Below are 19,189 nucleotides of genomic sequence, written 5' to 3' on the forward strand. Positions count from 1 at the left end.
TTTGTGTGTGTGTCAATGAATTAGTCTTAATCATATACAGTATATTAGTCATATTTATGAATTGATAACATACATTCATAATAAATATTTTATTTGGTGCATTAAGGCAGCCTTTAAATCTTCCAGTACATAGCAGCAGATATGGCATTTAGTGGTTTCAGCAGGATGCAGTTTGCTTAGTGTGTTTTTAAAAATGAGCAATCCAGTGATTTATTGGGGTCAGTTCACAACCCTTTATACAAAATTGTCTTGTGTTGAATCTGGAACCTGCAAGAAAAGCATTGTATACATAAGCCAATGATGATTAAGAAGGTGCCGTGTTCCATCTATTGCTACCATTAATTGTGCTGTCCCTCTACAGGGTGTCTAAAAAGTCAGGCACCAATGAGAGCAAAACTACATATACTTATGTTTGTATTTATTATTTATAACATATTCTCTACATGATCACTGTTACAATCTACGCATTTTCTCAGCCACTGTATCATGTTTTTGCGGATTTTGCTCAACATTGAGTGTAAATGACAATGTTAAAACCTGGATAGCAAACATTTTTCTTCAATTAAATGAAAACAAATCGGCTCTCATTCTCTTTGGTCAATCAAAATCTACTCATATTTTGTTAAATAAATTAGAGAAGTCAATACTTGAGTCAAAATGTAGAAGCAATACGTTAGACCAAACCATGGATGAAGAATCTTGGTGTTTTATTCAACTGTGACCTCAGATATTATCAGCAAATCAACTTTCTAAAAGTAAGTAATTTCTATTATGTCGTCTCATTTAGTTGTTGTATTTTGGCATCAGTTAGGCTTCTGTCAATCACTTGCGAGATTACTCAACAGCACCATAAGAAGAGACTACATCACCCTGCTTTGCAGTCCTTGCACTGAACATTACAGGATCCAGTTTAAGGTTTTACTATTTGTTTTCAAATACTCTAGGTCCACCCTACATCTCTGAGTTACCACTGCTCATACGTCTTTGAGGTCTTCTCTCTGGGTGACATGACATGGATGCGTTTTCTCACCTGTGTGCTGTGCAAGCTCACATCTGCAGTTATTGGTACGCCACTTGTTCTGAGCTTCTCAAACCCATCCTTGTCTACCACGAGCAGCATGAGTGAAGTGCCTCCCTTCTTGATCAGTGTCACCACCTCCTCAAAATGCACATGCTCCACGTTCTGCCCATTCACTTCCACAATCACATCCCCCTCCCGCAGCCCTGCTCTCTCTCCAGCACGCCCAGCTTCCACCTAGCAGAGAAAAACAGGGTGTCAGTCTGCATCGGCATTAGGAGATGATCAGTGATTCAATGGAGAAATCTAATTTGGCGTGATTCTGATATGACTAAGTGGATAAAATGGATAAAAATGTTCCAAAAAAAAAAAAAAAACAGATGAGAACCTGGCCAACGTAGACCCTACACTCATCCTGGCTGCAGGCCAGCTTGAAGCCAAATCCTGTGTCCTCTCTGAGAAGGGTACACAGTCGAGGACACTGCAGGTTGTTGGATGGTAGAGTGTTTGTGGGGAAACGCTCTCTTTGTGGAATGCATTCTTCATAAAACATCAGTGGTGAAAGACCCAGCTGTAAAGGGCACAACCAGGATATTAATCTTTTTAATCCACAAACATCAGAATGCACACAGAATCCACAGCTATTCCACATACTGTAGCTGTTAGATTTCAGCTTAAAGGAAAAAGATTTCTCTGAACAACTTGCATATTAATCTTTATAATAAACATGTAATCTTCACTGCCATCCAAGATTTATTCTGTAATGAAATTTTTAATTGGACTTTTTTTAGTTTAGACCTCTTTCATCATTTGTTGGTCTACTTCCACTGTGGTTAATGGTTTCCTACATTTCCCACAATGCTGTTCAACTACATGCTGATAATGGTACCAGTGGGATTTAGTCCTTGATTCATCTCTACCTAAAGAGAGCAATGCAGTAGTGCTTTAATCTGTCCAGCTCGCTCACCTCCTCATCTGTGCACGCTGCTAAAACGGAGAAGTGATCTCGAGTAAGTGAAATCCAACATTTTCAGTCTCCACCAATTCTACACTGGATTTCTCATTAATAGATATTGAAATTTCTCATTAATAGATATTGATCTTTGGAAAATGGTGAGTGAGAAAACAAGCTCTTACTGTTTTGAGGAGCTAACAGTGAAACCTTACCACTATCCTTTATGTTTGAGATCAGTGAGATTTTTCCTCCTATTAAACACCTTTGTAAGTGTGCTAGCAGATCACTGTGATGTCAGTGTAACACATAACTGTTTACTTCTCATTGGAAAAAGGAACAACAAGCAAAGGTTCCACCAGAATTACTAAGCACTTCATTACATGGCCTATATGTAGGTTTACACTATGTGGGCACCTGACCATCACATGCAATCATGTGCTTTTTGAACATCCTACTCCAGATTTAGTCCCCCTTTGCTGTTATAATAACCTCCAATATGTACTTGAACACTCAGCTCAGGTGCACACAAATATGGCCAAAAGTATGTGGCCACTTGACCAGTTGCACCCATGTATGCTTGTTGAACATTTACCTTTAACCCATTACAGATTTAGTCCCCCTTTGCAGTTACAATAATATCCACTCTTCTGGGAAGGCTTTCCACTAGATTTTGGAGTGTGGCTGTGGGGATTTGTGCTCATTCAGTCACAAGAGCATTAGTGAGATCAGACACTGATGTTGGGTGAGGAGGCCTGGGGTGCTTTCGGCATTCCACTTCATCCTAAAGGTGTTCAGTGGGGTTCAGGTCAGTGCTCTCGAGTTCTTCCACACCAACCTTGGCAAACCATGTCTTCATGGACCTCGCTTTGAGCACAGGGGCATTGTCGTGCTAGAACAGGTCTGGGCCTCTAAGTTGCAGTGAAGGGATCTAGACAATGGAGTGCTTTCAACTTTGTGGCAACAGTTTAAGGAAGGTCCAAATATGGGTGTGATTGTCAGGTGTCCACATACTTTTGGCCAAGTTTAAACATATTTAAATGTGTTTCAGGGTGGAGTTTTCCTTTAAGCACTTTTGTAATTAGCCCAGGTTTGCATACAACTCCTAGTTTAAGTCCCGAAGCAACATAGTCAAAAACATCAGCAAAATCACAGGTAGAGAGCAGAATATTAATGTCTTACTGAACAACTATTCTTTGTATGGCTTTGAATTTAGCCCCAAAACAGCCCCAAAACTCCACCCTTGTCTGTTATGTATTTGAATGTGTGAATGTGAGTGTGCACACACCTGTGTGTAGTAGTCTCTGCCTTGAATAGAGATGGTAGTAAGTGTGACCTGCTGACCGCTTTGCCGTATTCTGCTGACTATGTCCTCATGCTCCAAGTTCTCCACCTGCTCTCCATTGACTGCCAGCAGCAGATCCCCATCCTCCATCCCTGCTGCCTCAGCTGGGCTGCATGGGTCCACCTCTCGCAGCAGGTGAGCTGTAGGGAGCCAAAACACATAACACACACTTCATCACTCTGAGAGTCAATTCACACTGAAACATCGGGCATCCCATCCAGAGTGCATTCCCACCTCACACCCAGCATTCCCAGGATAGGCTCCAGATCCACTGCAACCCTGAGCAGGATACAGTGACTATTGGAGACGAATGGATGAATTAATTTGTACGAAAGGATACAAAGGTTACAGTTAGGGGCAAGGTTCATAGCCTTTCTTACGACTTGCATATGAAATCAAATGAAATCCTTATTTCATTTGAATTTGTTTAAATTTGTTCATGGGATTAGGATTTTTTTTCAAGAAAGTAACTAATGTAAGAAAAGCAAGTAAGATTAAAGGGCAGTCCTTAGAGAAAGATGATGGTTTTCTTTGGACGATTAAAATACTGTTGCTAAAAAAAACTGTATTAAATTAATTGGAAACCGATTTCATTTCTAGGTGGGCAAAAGAAATCATTATTTGATTAGTGACCTTTGAGAAACAAGATACTTGGGACTTTTAAAATAAAAAGTAAGGAGTGAAAAGTATGAATTTGTCATGTAAAGGCACTTGAATAAAAATAAACAGTAGCCATCCATCCATACATACATATATACCTTGATCAGGGTCACAGTTTATTAGAAGCCATCCTTGAACACTCGATGGGACAACAGTCCATTACAGGGAATGTAACTTACAAATCCTCTAAAATGATACCTGGTAATGTAGTACACTTACCTGCGTACTTTCCACATCTGGTTTTGATAAACTACTGAGGTCTAAGAGTGATCTCCTAACAAGCCTGTGTTCCATCAGTTTCATTTTAAGTACCAATTTTAGTACTTCCACAGCTGCTGTAGTGTCATTAGTCATTTAATGTCACCATCTTCTAAAATATACTGTAGTTTGTGTTTATATACAATGCCTTGTGTAAGTATTCACTCTCCATAACTTGGAACCTGGAACTGCAATGCAACAACCTCATTTAATGTCACCCTCTTCTAAAATATACTGTAGTTTGTGTTTATATACAATGCCTTATGTAAGTATTCACTCTCCATAACTTGGAACCTGGAACTGCAATGCAACAACCTGGAACTGCAATGCACTTAATTGCCATTATATGTATATGAGAAGTATATAAGCCTCTTAGTTCTAGTGAAGGAAAGCTGTAATGCTACAGCATACAAAGACATCTTATACAACTGTGTGCTTTCAAATTTATGGCAACATTTTGGGGAAAGCCCCATATTACCATGATGTTTAGGTGTCCACAAACATTTGGCCATATACAGTAGTGCATATCACTAAGCTACTCTATATGGGCAAAAGATTGTGGACACCTGACCATCACACCCATATGTGATTCTTCTTCAAACTTTTGTCAAAATGTTGGAAGCACACAATTGTATAGGATGTCTTTGTAGGCTGTAACATTACAATTTCCCTTCTCTGGAACTAAGGGGTCTAGTCCAACCATGTTCCATGACAATGCCCCGTTCATTAAATATACACTCATGGAACACTTTGTTCTGAACACCTGTACACTTACTCATTCATGCAATTATCTAATCAGCCATGCATAAAATCATGCAGATAAGGGCCAGCAGCTTCAGGTTATGTTCACATCAACCATCAGAATGGGGAAAAAATGTGATCTCAGTGATTTTGACTGTGGCATGATTGTTGGTGCCGGACGAGCTGGTTTGAGTAGTTCTCTAACTGCTGATCTCCTGGGATTTTCACACACAACAGTCTCTAGAGTTTACTCAGAATGGTGCAATAAAGAAAAAACATCCAGTTTGGAAATGGAAACATTTGTTGATGAGAGAGGTAAACGGAGAATGGCCAGACTGGTTCGAGCTCACAGAGAGGCTACAGTAACTCAGATAACCACTCTGTACAACTATGGTGAGCAGAAAAGCATCTCAGAATGCACAACACGTCAAACTTCACGTCGAGTTCCACAGTTGAAGACTGGAAAAACATAGCCTGGTCTGATGAATCTTGATTTCTGCTAGATGGTAGGGTCAGAACGCCAACAGCATGAATCCATGGACCCAACCTGCCTTGTGTCCAGGGTGGTGGAGGTGGTGTAATGGTGTGGGGAATGTTTTCTTTGCACACTTTGGGCCTGTTAATACCAATCAACCATTGCCTGAATGCCTCAGCCTATTTGATTATTGTTGCTGACCATGTGCATCCCTTCATGGCCACAATTTACCCATCTTCTAATGGCTACCTCCAGAATGATAATGCACCATGTCACAAAGCAAAAGTTATCTCAAACTGAGTTCAGTGTTCTTCAGTGGCCTTCCCAGTCACCGGATCTGAATCCAATAGAACACCTTTGGTTTGTGGTACAAAGGAGATTCACAGCATGAAAGTGTACCTGAAAACTCTGCAGGAACTGTGTGATGCAATCATGTCAACATGGACCAGAATTTCAAAGGAATGTTTCCAACATCTTGCAGAATCCATGTCACGAAGAATTGAGGCTGTTTTGAGAGCAAAAGGAGGCCCTACCCAGTATTAGTATAGTGTTCCTAATAAAGTGCTCAGTGAGTGTATAATAATATATAATAATTAACAAGATTAAATAAAAGCACCATGAAACAATGATTTGTGATACTTATGAAACAATCCTTGTGCATCCTGAAAGTCTCACCAATGTGTCCTGTAGTCAGCTTCTCTTGTCTTAACAGGAACCCGTAGCCCTGTGGTCCCTGAGTAAGGTGTAGAGTTTTTGGCCTGTGAGGCAGGTTATGAGTACTGGCAAAAGCGGGCAGAATGGGCAGTCTTCGACGCATATAGCTCTCTTCACTTCTGCTGTCTATCACCAAAATGGTCACATATTCGCCACTCTTTTTAAACTGACAACAACAAAAAAAAAACAGAAGTTAAACAAAAACAGAAGCAACTGTTAAAAGTCTTGATGAACACCATGCCAACCAACCATTTTCATCAGTGCAGAATGTGTGAGTTTTGAGACCATGACACCATTGATGAAGAGCAAATGATCTCCTGGCTGAACACCTGCCCTCTCTGCTGGACCCTCTCTCACTGGGCTTAGATAATACTTTCCTCTCTCACCTGCACACACAAAGAAGGCATACTTAATCTATATGCCTCAGGCAGATCACATGTGTATATGTGTGTTTAAAGGCTGATCTCTATCATTATTCATTCTTTCTGCTGCACATGTACAATAAAATACAGTACCCTCAATGGGGATGATGCTGAGTCCCAGGCCAATGCCGGGCTCTCTGCTGATGTGGCACAAACGAGGACGTGCACAGCCTTCACCTCGATGAGCCCTGGTCAAAGCCATGAGGTCTATTCCTTCACACACAGCTGTTTCATATTCCGCAGCGCTCAAGACCAACAGACACAGCTGTAGCCCAGATGCTTGCACCTTCATCACAACCTTCAAAAAGAGACAACCAGAGCTGAATTTAGCAAAACGGTACACAAATGAATGCCGTTTGAGTTATCCTTGCATTGTTCCCGCTTTTGTTTTTGCACATTCACGCTGAGAAAACTAAGGGTAAGAGTGTATTTTGCAAAGATTTATTAATTATTATTTAATTGTGATTATTAATTTTATGTGTTATTGATTTCTCTCCTAATACAAAAATCTCTATATCGTGGAGAAACTACTGTTTTTGCTGTGTAGGATGCAATAAGGAGGAAATGTAGACTAGTACTCAAGCAACAACTCATCGTTTAGGTCATGGGCCTTTACCCTGGAATACTCTTGGTTGTCCACAAAGTCTTCATTGACCTCTAGAATGCGGTCTCCATCTCTCAGGCCACTGCGCTCTGCTGCACTCCATGGGGCAACCTGCTGAACAACATGACCCCTGCAGCCACTCTCTTTCCGCAGATAGAAGCCAAAGCCTTGGCCTTCCTCTCGCTTCAGCGGGCATAACCGTGGACACAAGTCTGGCTCTGAATACAGATTCGTTTATTTGCAGAAACTGCTGTATTATACACTATATACTTTCATTTAGGAGCTTGCTGTCATATTGTTTTTTGTCATCTACCTGGGTCGTCTGAGATCATCAGCGCTGGATTGTCAATCCCTTCTTTTGGGTTAAAAGTGAACTTCCTTAGAAATTAAAATATGTAGTGAATTGAATATAATCATTACAACATTGAGCAGTCATTAATTAATTGATCATGTTTTAGTTATTCTGCACAAGGTTATTTCACTGATAGGGAATCTTACTGTGGCACATCTGTTGCATCTCCTGGTTCTGTAAAAAAAATGTGAATATTCCTGTAATTCAATCCATTCAAGACTTTGTACTGTCTATATTTAGTCTAAAATTTAATTTTGCCCACTGAGGTGTGGCTGAGGTTTAACATTAACTTGAAAGTACCTTCATTATTTTGGTTACTGCAGCCTCAAGGAAATGTAAAATAAAAATATGAAGAAACATGAGAATATATAAACTATTGCTAAGTCAATATTTATAATGGAGCATTACTGAAAACGATGATGAAGATCATTAATTGTTTAGTATTTATTAAATCTTAGAACATTTATTTTAGTCATGTTGCTTCTCTAATTTAGTCATGTTTTGTCATGTTATAACATTTGAGGATGAGGTATAATGTCAGGGTTTCTTTGAAAAGGCACTCACTATCTAAGTTCAGATCTTTCATATAAGCAGACAGCTCAGGCTGTCCTGTGTGGAACCTTTGATTACTCTTCTCCATGTTTGATAGTAGCAATCTTAGCTGAGATATTCACCAAACATTCACCATGTTAAAACATTTATTTGTTTGTCAAGCTTTAACACTGACGTTATTTAAGGCAAACACTACAGGTAGAAATGACAGTTTTGGTCACATCAATCTGTTTTCAGATACTTGGATATTTGCATTTATAACATGTCCACTCATAAACTTATTTTTCTAAAAATCTTTTTTTTGTTGTTCAGAAACAAACAGTCCCGAGATGATCTGCATTCCCTATTCCGAAGCTTAACACAGACAGGCTTCTCAAAATGTTGAGAATTGTTGAACTTATAACTGTAATGATTTAATATAGCACAATGGCAAGAAAATGATTTTATAACAGCATTTGGTATTTTCTTGATTAAATGATAAATACCATTTCAACAATCTGTACTCTAAAATCTTTATCTGAAGACTTTGAATAATACTTTATTTTAATACTAACATCATACAAAGATTAGATTTTTGGTTTTATAAAGTATACATATTTAATTAGATGAACCCCCATTGTTCATAAATAAATTCAAATATTTGAAAAAAGTACCAGTGCAAAAATTACTTGTGAGAATATCAGGAATCCACTGCCAAAAATAGGTTGTGATAGCTATTGTTTGTTTTTTTTTAATTACCCTATTCATGTGTTGTGTCTTACTTTAAATGTTAAGCTATGTATAATTTTCCATACAGCATCCATGAACACATATTTAAGAAATGCACCTTTTTTTAAAAAAAAAAAAAAAAAAGTTACTAAATAATATTAACTGAGGTATAATAAAGTAGAAAACCCTATCAGAAATATTAGGTGTACAGTGAACCACTCACAAAATCCTTACTTATGAAAAATCATTGTCGATTGGGTAGGATTTTAAAACACGTCTTTTGTCCTAGACAATAAAACGATCAAATCAAATTGAAATGAAAGAGAATAACAAACTAATTACGGTTACCTGTGGTGTATCTCATGGTGTTGCTTGCTTGTGTCCTAGCTGGATGACGAGATTGCAGGCAGTGAGACGGGTCAAGGTGCACACCTGAAGCACGAAGGCTGTTCAGTCGACAGAACTCCTCCTTTCTCCTGCACATTAACTCATTGGAGTTTAATATTTAAGCCGAGGTTTATGAGACAATATCAGAGGCAGAATCAGTCATCAATAAACCCCAGTGTTTTTATGACATAATGTTACCTAGGATCACATCTAAAGTAATCAATGTAGAATATTTTAATTATTTTTTAATTAACAGGTTCAGTAGAAATTAAATTAAATAAACACCCATGACTGCATAAAAAAGGATCAGATGGAGAAGTATTTCTTAGACAATTTGCTTATTTATTTTTGTTTGGAATTCACATTATAAATAACAAAATACATTCTCTTTTGGAAATGTATTTAAAGGCACATGAATGGGTTTAAAATTTTCCAAACCCATATAATACGTTGCATCTGCCATGTTAGTATCGAAATGGCTGGAAATGAAATATTAGGGCACAGTACATAACCTAATTTATACCTCTAACACCAAATTGAATTTCATTTCATGAAAAGACATGCTTTTAGTCAGTACAGCACTCTGACATACAAGGAAACCCTGGGTGGTACATAATTTATTTAATTCTAACACTTTTTAACAAAATTTTTATTTTGGTCATGAACCAAACCTCAAAAGTATTTAGGAAAAAACTAAATGCAATGCAATGCAATGTAATGGTTTTCTCCACACATATTACACATGAATGGGTAATGTCAATTTTAATACACTATATGGCCAAAGGTATGTGGACACCTGAACATCACACCCAGCGACTTTGTCCAGCACGGCGATGCCCCTGTGCACAAAGCGAGGACCATGAAGACACAGTTTGAAAAGGTGTGGAATGAAAGAACTCGAGTGGCCTGCACAGAGCCCTTACCTCAACCCCACTGAACACCACTGGGGTGAACTGGAACGTCAACTACACCCCTCACTCAACATCAGTGCCTGACCTCACTAATGCTCTTGTGGCTGAATGAGCACAAATCCCCACAGCCACGCTCCAAAATCTAGTGGAAAGCCTTCCCAGAAGAGTGGATGTTATTATAACAGCAAAGGGGAACTAAATCTGGAATGGGTTAAAGGTAAATGTTCAACAAGCACATATGGGTGTGATTGGTCAGGTGTCCACATACTTTTGGCCATATTTGTGTGCATCTAAGCTGAGTCTTCAAGTACCTATTTAAGAATTTCCACATACCCATTAATGCAAACTATTAATGCAAAGAAGGAAGCAGATTTGCACGTAGTATTTGTACACATATTTCATGTGATATTTGTATCTAGTATGTTCAACTTTCCCAGAAGAGCAGCAGGGCTGAACGTAATGAAGCAGTTACATCAATTAGCAGTGCTTCTGTTTTTCCAGGATGCGCAGAGTCTGCCTCACCATGCGCTCCACTCTGTGGAAGTGCAACTTCTTCCAGAAGCTAGAGTGTTTACGGCCCCACTCCAGATCCTTCAGGAAGACCAGAAGCTGTTCACGTACACGTTCCCTTTCCCAAGATAAGGAGTTCTTCCCTATGATGCTCAGAATGGGATGCCAGTCCTCTGAGATGTCTGAGCCCTCGGTCACTGAAGCCAGCACCTTCACCCGTCTTCCACCTTTTTCCTGAGGAACGCCACGGACATGCAGCGACTGCTTCCCCACATCGGTTAGCTGGTTCAAGTACAGGCTGGGAAGATGCCAAGAGGAAAATATCTTGCTCAGACATGACTGTTACACTCTAACAGTAATTAAAGATGTGTAATAGTGGATATAAAAAGTCTACACACCCCTATTAAAATAGCAGCATTTTGTGATGTAAAAGAATGAAACCAAGATAAATGATGTGATAAGTGTGTACACCCTTTTATAATTGGAGATGTGGCTCTGTTCAGAATCAACATTCATACTCATGTTAAGCAGTAGTAAGTATACACCTGCCATTAATTAAAGTGACTGTGATTAACCCTAATTAAAGTTCAAATCTTCTTGGTTTCATCCTTCTGCGAAAGCCATGGTCCACAAAGAGCTTAGAAAGTGTGAACAGAATCTTATTGTTGAAAGGTATTGATCAGCATAGGGGTACAAAAGAATTTCAAGGCATTAGCTATACCGTGGAATACAGTGAATACCACCATCAACAAATGGAGAAAATGACACAACATTGACATTACCAAGAACAGGATGTCCCTCCAAAATTGATAAGAAGACAAGGAGAAAACTGCTCAGGGATGCTGCAGATAGGCCTACAGCAACATTAGTATTGAGAGCTGCAGGAATTTCTGGCAAGTACTTATTGCTCCTTACATGTGACAACAATCTCTTATATTATTCACACGTATAGGCTATGGGTTAGGGTGGCTAGATGGAAACCAAAACATGTATACAATAATCTAAACCATGTGGCAAAATGTGTTATGGCTGCTGAGACCAAGGTTGAATGTTTTGGCCATAATTCCAAAAAAACTCCATACCCACGGTGAAGCATGGTGATGGTAGCATCATGCTTTGGGGCTGCATTTTTTCAGCTAGAACTGGGGCTTTATTCCAGGTGGAGGGAATCATAAATAGCTCCATACACCAGTCGATTTTTGGCTGAAACCTTCAGGCATCTGTTAGAACGCTGAAGAGGAATTTCACCTTCCAGCACAGCAACAACCCAAAGCATACATTCAAAACAACAAAGGAACTGCATCACCATAAAAAGGTCAACATTTTGAAATGGCCCAACCAGAGCCCAGACCTGGATCCAACTGAAAATCTGTGTGGTGACCTGAACAGGGCTGTGCACAGGAGATATACGTGCAATTGGATGGATCTAGAATATTTTTGCAATGAAGAGTGGGGAAATATTACCAGGTAAAGATGTGATAAGCTGATAGACTCTTACCCAAAAAGACTGTAATAAACTGCTGTAATAAAATCAAAAGGTGTTTGAACAGAGTATTAGTTTAGAGGTGTGCACACTTATGCAACCATGTTATTGTAGGTTATTTATTTATTTATTATTATTATTTATTATTTTTCTCCCCAAAATGTTACTCTAATGTACTACTTAAAGGTGGAAAAACTTCTGACATGATTTATCCTGGTTTAACTGTTTACATTACAAAAACCTGCCATTTTAACAAGGGTGTGAAAACTTTTATATCCACTGTTGTGACAACCAAAGGGTAAAATCTGTATAGTGACTATATAGATTTATGACTATATATAGTATATGACTATACTAGTCATACTCACTGCAATGTGTGAATAGTAGGGTGCTCTCTGCAGGCGTCAACCAGTTTAAGTGCTGCACCATCTCCAATGTTGTTGTAGGCCACATTTAGCTCCTCTAACCCACCGTGCAAGGCTAGCCTTGCAGCTAACTCGGAAGCAGCACTATCTCCAAGACCAGTATGCATCAGAGACAGCCTCTGTAAAGACTGGTTTCCAGACAGAGCATCCAGAAGGTGGCTAACTCCTCTGTCCAACAAGGAGTTGTCACACAACCTGTAGCCAGAGATTCATTAGATTAAACCTTATGTTCAATCTAGCTTATTATATTAAACTGTGATCTTATATTTATAAAACAGCAAGCTGCAGTTTTATTGTTCATGTACTTTGTACTGGCACCATTCATGCAATCATTCTCTCTTCAATACAAGCTGTTTTCAAGGCCAGTTACCTACCTCTTGAACCAATAGTGCAAAACAAAGTGCAATGAAATATGCCTTACTGTAATGATTTAATTTTACAGTTGGATTCAAGTAGCAGATCTCGCAGCAGTATGCAGGATTCAGGATCCAGATTGTTAAACTGCAGACTGAAGACAATACAAAAAGACACACAGCTATAAAAACCCACACGCATGCCATTAGTTTGTCTACTTTCTCAGACAGAAAATTAAAAAAAACAATGTGGTCAGTATGTTAATGCACAGCTATTCTGTATGCAAAAGCATCCTTTCGGTAAAAAACAAGTCAATGTAGAAGGTCATTCATTAGCTGTCATTAAATTATACTATTAGTTATCTAAACAGGTCTTTAGTGTTTCTCTCAAGCTATGCTCAAATAAGACTCATAGCTGTGGTTTTCTGGTTATTTATAGCAGGAGTTCTCAAATCTTTTGCATCCAGGGACCCCTTTAACTATAAAATACATTCCACAGATAACCTCAAACAGATTAATTTCATGAACTACTAAAATGTAAATTTGTTAATTTATTAGAGCCAAACAGCTTTCATGAACCTTTCACAACATAACACATTACGTACATTATTTATAGACCTACAGGGCAAGTGGCCAGTCAAACAGGCTATTAACTATAATATATCAATAATAAATACTTTGATAACAGTAGATTGTGATTTCCATCCCTGTAACTAAATTAAAAAAAAAAAAAAAATCATGAACACCCTGGTTATCCTTCATTAGCTGCCCCCCCAGTGGTCCCTGGACTTCACTTTGAGAACCACTGATTTATATTTTTTTTACAAGCAATTATAAAGGTAAATCATCATCACACACACAGCAATTGCAAAGGTGGTATTAAACATTTGGTCTATTCATAAAGTGAAATGATATGTAATATCATATTGCAGAGAATTATGGAAGATTTCCTATTTCAAATCTAAGCAAGTCAAAAACACTGTCATTAACACTGTAATTATGAATAACCCAAATGAATATCCCTTCACTTAAAACACAGACAGCTCTATTTATTAAACAGAAAATCTCTCACTTGAGGCTTCTGGTGTTGTTAAATGCGGGGTAAAGGATGTGTAGCAACTCTGGAGTGACATGGCAGGAGGACATGTTGAGCTCATTCAGCACAAAGCCAGGAGGTAAGCAGTTCAGCACTGAGCTCAGCACAAAGCCCTTCAGTGGAGTCATGCGCACATTGGACAGGTTGATGATCTTGACGGATTGCAACACTTCAGCTGTGAGCCGAGGGTTCTGGAGCTCATACAGCAAAACCAGCAAATCCATCAACTCCTCAGGTGGCTGCTGTTTACGGCTCTGCTTGATCAGCTGCTTCTTCAGTGTTCGAGTGATCTGGGCCACCGTGGTGCTCTTAATGTCGCATCCAAGTTGGTCCAGTAGCCTTCTGTTCCCATAATGAAGGAGACCTCCCATGAAGATCGGGTACAACTCAAAAGACCTTGTGTCATCTTTTTGCTGTGGCTGTGGGCCTTGTACTCCCAGCAAGCTTTGCTCTACCTGATCGAGAACATCTTCGTTGTAACTGTCTTCTGAGCGGAACATTTCTGCAGCCATGGTGTTAGCGATGCGCCCCCTACTAAGGCTAGTTACTCGATCAAAAAATTTGGGAAATAGTTTCAGTAAGTTGAATAGGGCAAAGATCCTGAGAGGTATGAACTTGGATAGAATGGTCATTAAGGTAGTGATGTCCTCTCCAGCTTGTCCAAGGGCAGACGATACTTGCTTAGTCACCTTCTCCAGGGCAGTTTTGTTCTCACCAAGAACAACATAAAGGGCAGCCAGATACTCCTGCATGGCTGGAACAGCAAAAACATAGCGTTTCTCATCTGAATCAGTAAGCTTTTGACCATGTTCCACGCAGGGCACAAGGAAGAAGTCTAGCACATCTGTACGAAACACTGCCAGTTGCTGAAGCTCTTCATCAGTTTTGATCTCTCCACCAACCCACTGTTCAAGGTCAGTCTCTGAAAAGGAAGTATGTTTACTGCTGACTCCATCGAAAGCCAGCTTCCCTACAGTGCGGACCACGTAAAGCATTAATGAATTCTGGTGCTCTTGTGAATACTGGTCTCCTCCTATTGTCAGCACCTCTCCCCCAAAGTTAAGCCTCAGGAAGCTTGTGTAGATACCAGTAAGAGTGCGAATGGGTGCCTTGGCATCAGTAAAGTGCAGGAAGTGAAGAGTGGCGCACGTGAGCCAGCAGTAGGAAGGCAAAAAGCAGGCTGCTGCTAACTGGCTCTCTCGCTGCAGGTTGAGGAAGAGCATCTCGATCAAAGATTCTGCATCTTTGCCTGGGTTTTTTCCACTTTGTTGTAACAGTCTGCTTGTGAAGTAGTTTCTCTGGCGATCAGGATCATTGAAACCAAAGATCTGAGCATAGCGGTTCACATATTTCTTTGGGATATGATCTACAGCAGACAGCCTGGTTGTGACCAAAATGCTGGCCTGAAAAATATTCAAGAAGGTAAAGGTATAGTGAGTGATTTTGGTTAAAGTTAGCTAAAGCATAACCTTCAGTGGTTTCTTCAAAACACAAATCTAGGCTAATGGACTGTCTGTCCAGCAAAGAGAACTGGACATATAATGCAAAGAACTGTTGCTATTTTTATACTGTGCATTGCCAGGAATTTATCTTGTGTTTGTTTTCATTGTTCCTAACAATTATTTGGGTATGAAGTGCCAAATAATACATTAATGCAATATGATTTGACTGGGGGCGGGGGGTCTATGGGGCTGGGATAGTTTCAGTTGTTTGAAAGATATTTTTTCTGCAACAGGGAAAATCAGGGCTAAAATCAAGTACAACCTCAGCAAAAACATCTGAATGCTGTTGCAGGAGCAGGAATTTACATGATCGAAAGACAATTAGGGTCATCTTGCTCAAATGATTTGGCTGTTGGTGCAAATAATTTTTTCCCCTTGTGTCTACATAGCCATGTGTTTCAGAGGCTGGAGTATTTCTTCTTAGCAAGGACTTTGATAGCTGCTGGGATGTGAAAAGCTAACACTTAAAAATCACTGAAACCATTCTTTGCTCATATCTTTGCATGAATCTATAATTGAAAAACACTGTCACGCTTATCATTCCCCTAACAAAAATAATTCTCATAAAACGTATATTTTTCTCACAAAAATATGTGGCAAATTTACTGGCACCCCTAAAGAATATTTAAGCTAAATCTCTCTTAAAGTTTCCAACCTTATTAAACATTACAGGAAAAAGGTCTGTGCTGTTATTCTCGGCATATGAGCCTTTACCAGATATTAACAAAGTTTGGTTTTAATTTTAGCAAATTTTAAACGGGTGCTAATAATTAAGGGAAGGAGACCAGAAGTTTAGACACACCTCAGGTAGGAGGTATTTCCTCAGCAAGTTCACCACAACAGCTCCTGATGGAAGAGCCTCATTAGGATCACTGCATAATTCAGTGGTGCTGATCCTAAAGTCTAACTTCATCTTCTCCATTCCATTGAAGATGAAGAGGACCTCACTGGCCTGGTTATTATCTCCACTGAGAAATGGTGTCTTGCGAAGGTGTACATACTTTCTACCCACAAGGTCTTTTAGCGATGTGGATTTAGACAGCTGAGAGAGATCTTCACAAGAGAAGGGCACCACCAGCTTGAACCGGGACAGAGCTGAACCAGCACACCAGTCCAAAACCAGCTTACGGACAACTGTACTCTTCCCAGTGCCAACAGCCCCACAGAGCAATACGTTGAGTCCTTGTCCCTCCCTGATGTCATGTCTTGGGTCAAACAGTTGTTCAGCTGTGACAGATTTTCTTAGTGATTCATTTAATTTGAAGGGATTAATTGAGAGGTCTATTCCGTCTTCTGGGGTTTTCTCAAGAATAAGTGGCTCTATGTGCATGGTTTCAGGAGAAAAGTAACCCCCAAACTGTTTCTCTTCCCGAGGCAAATGACTGAACCACAGCGTTAACTTTTGTTTGTGGATCTCTATGGGATCTGTAGATCAAATTCAACACAGCACTGAGATAATAATCTTGTTACAAGCAAATTTTTTACATAAGTTGAAATTTTTACTTAATTTGCAACCTGAACCCAATACCCAAAAGCTGTTGTGTGTAGCTACAACTGATACCATGGTATGCCAATAGTTTTAGCTCACCTGTGATTGGTGTGCCAGAAGAATATAACCTCAAACTGTAACCAGAGAACGATGAGCTCAGTAACTTTACCTGTTCACTCCACCCCATTCCACAAGGACTCATCCACCTGTTAAGAACACTTATGAAACAATAGGGTGTGCACTTTTGTTATAGTCTTACATGCTGTAACATGAAACTGCTTTAAATCATGGCATATTACCTGGGATGTAATAAGGATCCTGCTTTTCTGACACAACAGAAGTCACTAGGTGGAAAGCTGAACTCCACTTCTGGTAGTTAGATAATGAGAGGAAATACAAATCAGCACAATACAGTACTTGTAAGCAAATAAGTAGATAAATCATAAAAATGTGCTTTTTAAAAAAACTACTTCTCTCTGGAACTGCTGATTCATATTTGTGGGGCAAATCTTTTCGTGCCCTGTAGGATCTCCAGCTTATAGCTCCTGTTCCTGTCGTCCTTCCAAATCGCCACATTCTGGTATCCTTTAAGACCCCTTCTAAAATAGCAACATTCCTAATGTAATATGGTTATGTTTATTTACATGCATTGCTTAACAAGAATGTTATTAACCTTCCGTTGAAATAATTTTCTGATCAAGTTGCACTGATTGCATAATACTTTTATGTTTATGGAATATTATGTGTATGCATGTGTTCTGATGAAGGGCATGCTTCAAATCAGACTAAACTAACTGTATGCGTTGCAAATATATTTATGGCAAATGAAAAAAAATACATTCCAGAAAAATACAAGCAAGTTTCCAATTATTATTATTATTATTATTATTATTATTTTACATTTTCTAAGTAAAATGTATTAAAATCCATCCAGACCGCTTATCCTACACAGGGTCGCAGGGGAGCCTATCCCAGGGAACATCCTGGAAGGGGTGCCAACCCAGTGCAGGGCACAATTACACACCCAACAAAAAATTTGGACATGCTGACTAGCCAACAATGCATGTCTTTGGACTGGGGGAGGAAACCCCCAAAAGCACAGGGAGGACATGCAAACTCCACACGCAAACGGGGCAGAGGCAGGAATCAAACCCCCAATCCTGGCGGTGCGAGGCAACACTGCCAACCACTATGCCACCATGCCACCATGCCCCCTGTAATCAAATGCTGGGTCATAAATATTCATGATTAACTTGAACATACCAGACATAATTGTAAACATGACATGACCTGTGGCTGGGACTTGAGCCTATTTTTGGGTAGGTAAAGCATACCAGCATGTTGGATTCTACACATAACTCAGTAGCATGTGGTCAGATTAACCAAAGACATGTCTGTTACTGACCTAGCTCTGATCACAGAAATGACTCAAAGTGGGTTACATTTAACTCAACAGGGTTTTTATTTTATTTTATTTATTTATAATTTGAGAATGGCAACTCATTTGTTTTAGTTATTGCACATTTCTTCTTACAAGCAGACTATACCACAATAACAATAACAGACTTTACATGGCAGCTGTCAGCTAGTAATAAAGTGCAGCTCATTTTAGTGATTTTAGTGTACTTTATATATAATGTTTACACATTGCCTCACCATACACTGTTGAGTCAGGAACTAGTTAGCTAGTTAGCTGTTCGCTTTTGCGGTGAAATCACCACGTTGTTGATTTAAGGCTTACTTCCAGTAACAGACGACAGCGTTTTCTTTACCAGGGTAGGAGAAGATTTCACTATACCAGAGCCATGTTTATGTAAACATAGCGATGAGGTGACTTTTGACAAGCAGCTGTGCAATAGCGACCTTCCTCTGTTAAAGAACAAGCAGTGCGATTAAGGCATTATATAGGAAGGATTATTTGATCTTACCTACTGCTTTAACATTGTTGCAGTGCAGATTTATGTTCAGATTATATATATATTTCCTCCTAATCCATCGCCATAAAAGCTATGAACTGATAAACGCACGCCAGCAGTACAGCAGCACTTCCTGTTTCTGAAACACAGCCCCCCCCGCTCTCTCGCTCTCTCTCTCTCTCCCTGACACACACACACACACACACACACACACTGAATAATGTGTGCAAGTTTCTCCTGAATCTCATTATTCAAATCTGTTGAAATCACGTGCATTGTTATTATAATTTCCTACATGGTCATGCATATGACTAAG

At 39.4% G+C, this 19,189-nt stretch overlaps 2 protein-coding genes across 4 annotated transcripts; both read right to left on the reverse strand.

Moving 5' to 3' along the window:
• Positions 1 to 130: 130 nt before the first annotated feature.
• nherf4a (NHERF family PDZ scaffold protein 4a) lies at positions 131 to 9,323 on the reverse strand. Its single transcript, XM_026924793.3, has 11 exons — positions 9,150 to 9,323; positions 7,688 to 7,715; positions 7,503 to 7,567; positions 7,202 to 7,407; positions 6,679 to 6,883; positions 6,413 to 6,549; positions 6,125 to 6,329; positions 3,259 to 3,455; positions 1,407 to 1,589; positions 1,031 to 1,255; positions 131 to 267 (listed from the first exon to the last, which is right to left on the reverse strand). The coding sequence occupies exons 1-11, from the start codon at positions 9,283 to 9,285 to the stop codon at positions 235 to 237; spliced, it is 1,620 nt and encodes a 539-aa protein (XP_026780594.3). The 5' UTR covers positions 9,286 to 9,323; the 3' UTR covers positions 131 to 234.
• A 186-nt stretch (positions 9,324 to 9,509) lies between these two features.
• On the reverse strand, positions 9,510 to 19,042 carry nlrx1 (NLR family member X1). 3 transcript variants are annotated; one of them, XM_026924790.3, is made up of 9 exons: positions 18,886 to 19,042; positions 17,428 to 17,556; positions 17,257 to 17,326; positions 17,057 to 17,163; positions 16,271 to 16,893; positions 13,943 to 15,369; positions 12,939 to 13,025; positions 12,461 to 12,712; positions 9,510 to 10,907 (listed from the first exon to the last, which is right to left on the reverse strand). In XM_026924790.3, the coding sequence occupies exons 2-9, from the start codon at positions 17,531 to 17,533 to the stop codon at positions 10,577 to 10,579; spliced, it is 3,003 nt and encodes a 1,000-aa protein (XP_026780591.3). In that variant the 5' UTR covers positions 17,534 to 17,556; positions 18,886 to 19,042; the 3' UTR covers positions 9,510 to 10,576. The 3 variants fall into 3 exon arrangements, with proteins under 3 accessions (XP_026780591.3, XP_026780590.3, XP_026780592.3); XM_026924789.3 differs by having other exon boundaries at positions 17,057 to 17,175; XM_026924791.3 differs by lacking the exon at positions 12,939 to 13,025 and having other exon boundaries at positions 17,057 to 17,175.
• Positions 19,043 to 19,189: the final 147 nt, after the last annotated feature.

Source organism: Pangasianodon hypophthalmus, chromosome 14, assembly GCF_027358585.1.
Source record: "Pangasianodon hypophthalmus isolate fPanHyp1 chromosome 14, fPanHyp1.pri, whole genome shotgun sequence".
NCBI classification, from domain to species: domain Eukaryota; kingdom Metazoa; phylum Chordata; class Actinopteri; order Siluriformes; family Pangasiidae; genus Pangasianodon; species Pangasianodon hypophthalmus.

Coding starts and splice junctions, on each gene's coding strand:
- nherf4a (XM_026924793.3), bottom strand. CDS start 9,285: ATGTGCAGGAGAAAGGAGGAGTTCTGTCGACTGAACAGCCTTCGTGCT. Junction 7,568..7,687: donor GATGCAACAGATGTGCCACA/GTAAGATTCCCT, acceptor TTAATTTCTAAG/GAAGTTCACTTTTAACCCAA. Junction 6,330..6,412: donor ATTCTGCACTGATGAAAATG/GTTGGTTGGCAT, acceptor TGTTGTTGTCAG/TTTAAAAAGAGTGGCGAATA.
- nlrx1 (XM_026924789.3), bottom strand. CDS start 17,533: ATGTGGCGATTTGGAAGGACGACAGGAACAGGAGCTATAAGCTGGAGA. Junction 17,327..17,427: donor ATCAGCAGTTCCAGAGAGAA/GTAGTTTTTTTA, acceptor TCTAACTACCAG/AAGTGGAGTTCAGCTTTCCA. Junction 17,176..17,256: donor GGATCCTTATTACATCCCAG/GTAATATGCCAT, acceptor TTGTTTCATAAG/TGTTCTTAACAGGTGGATGA.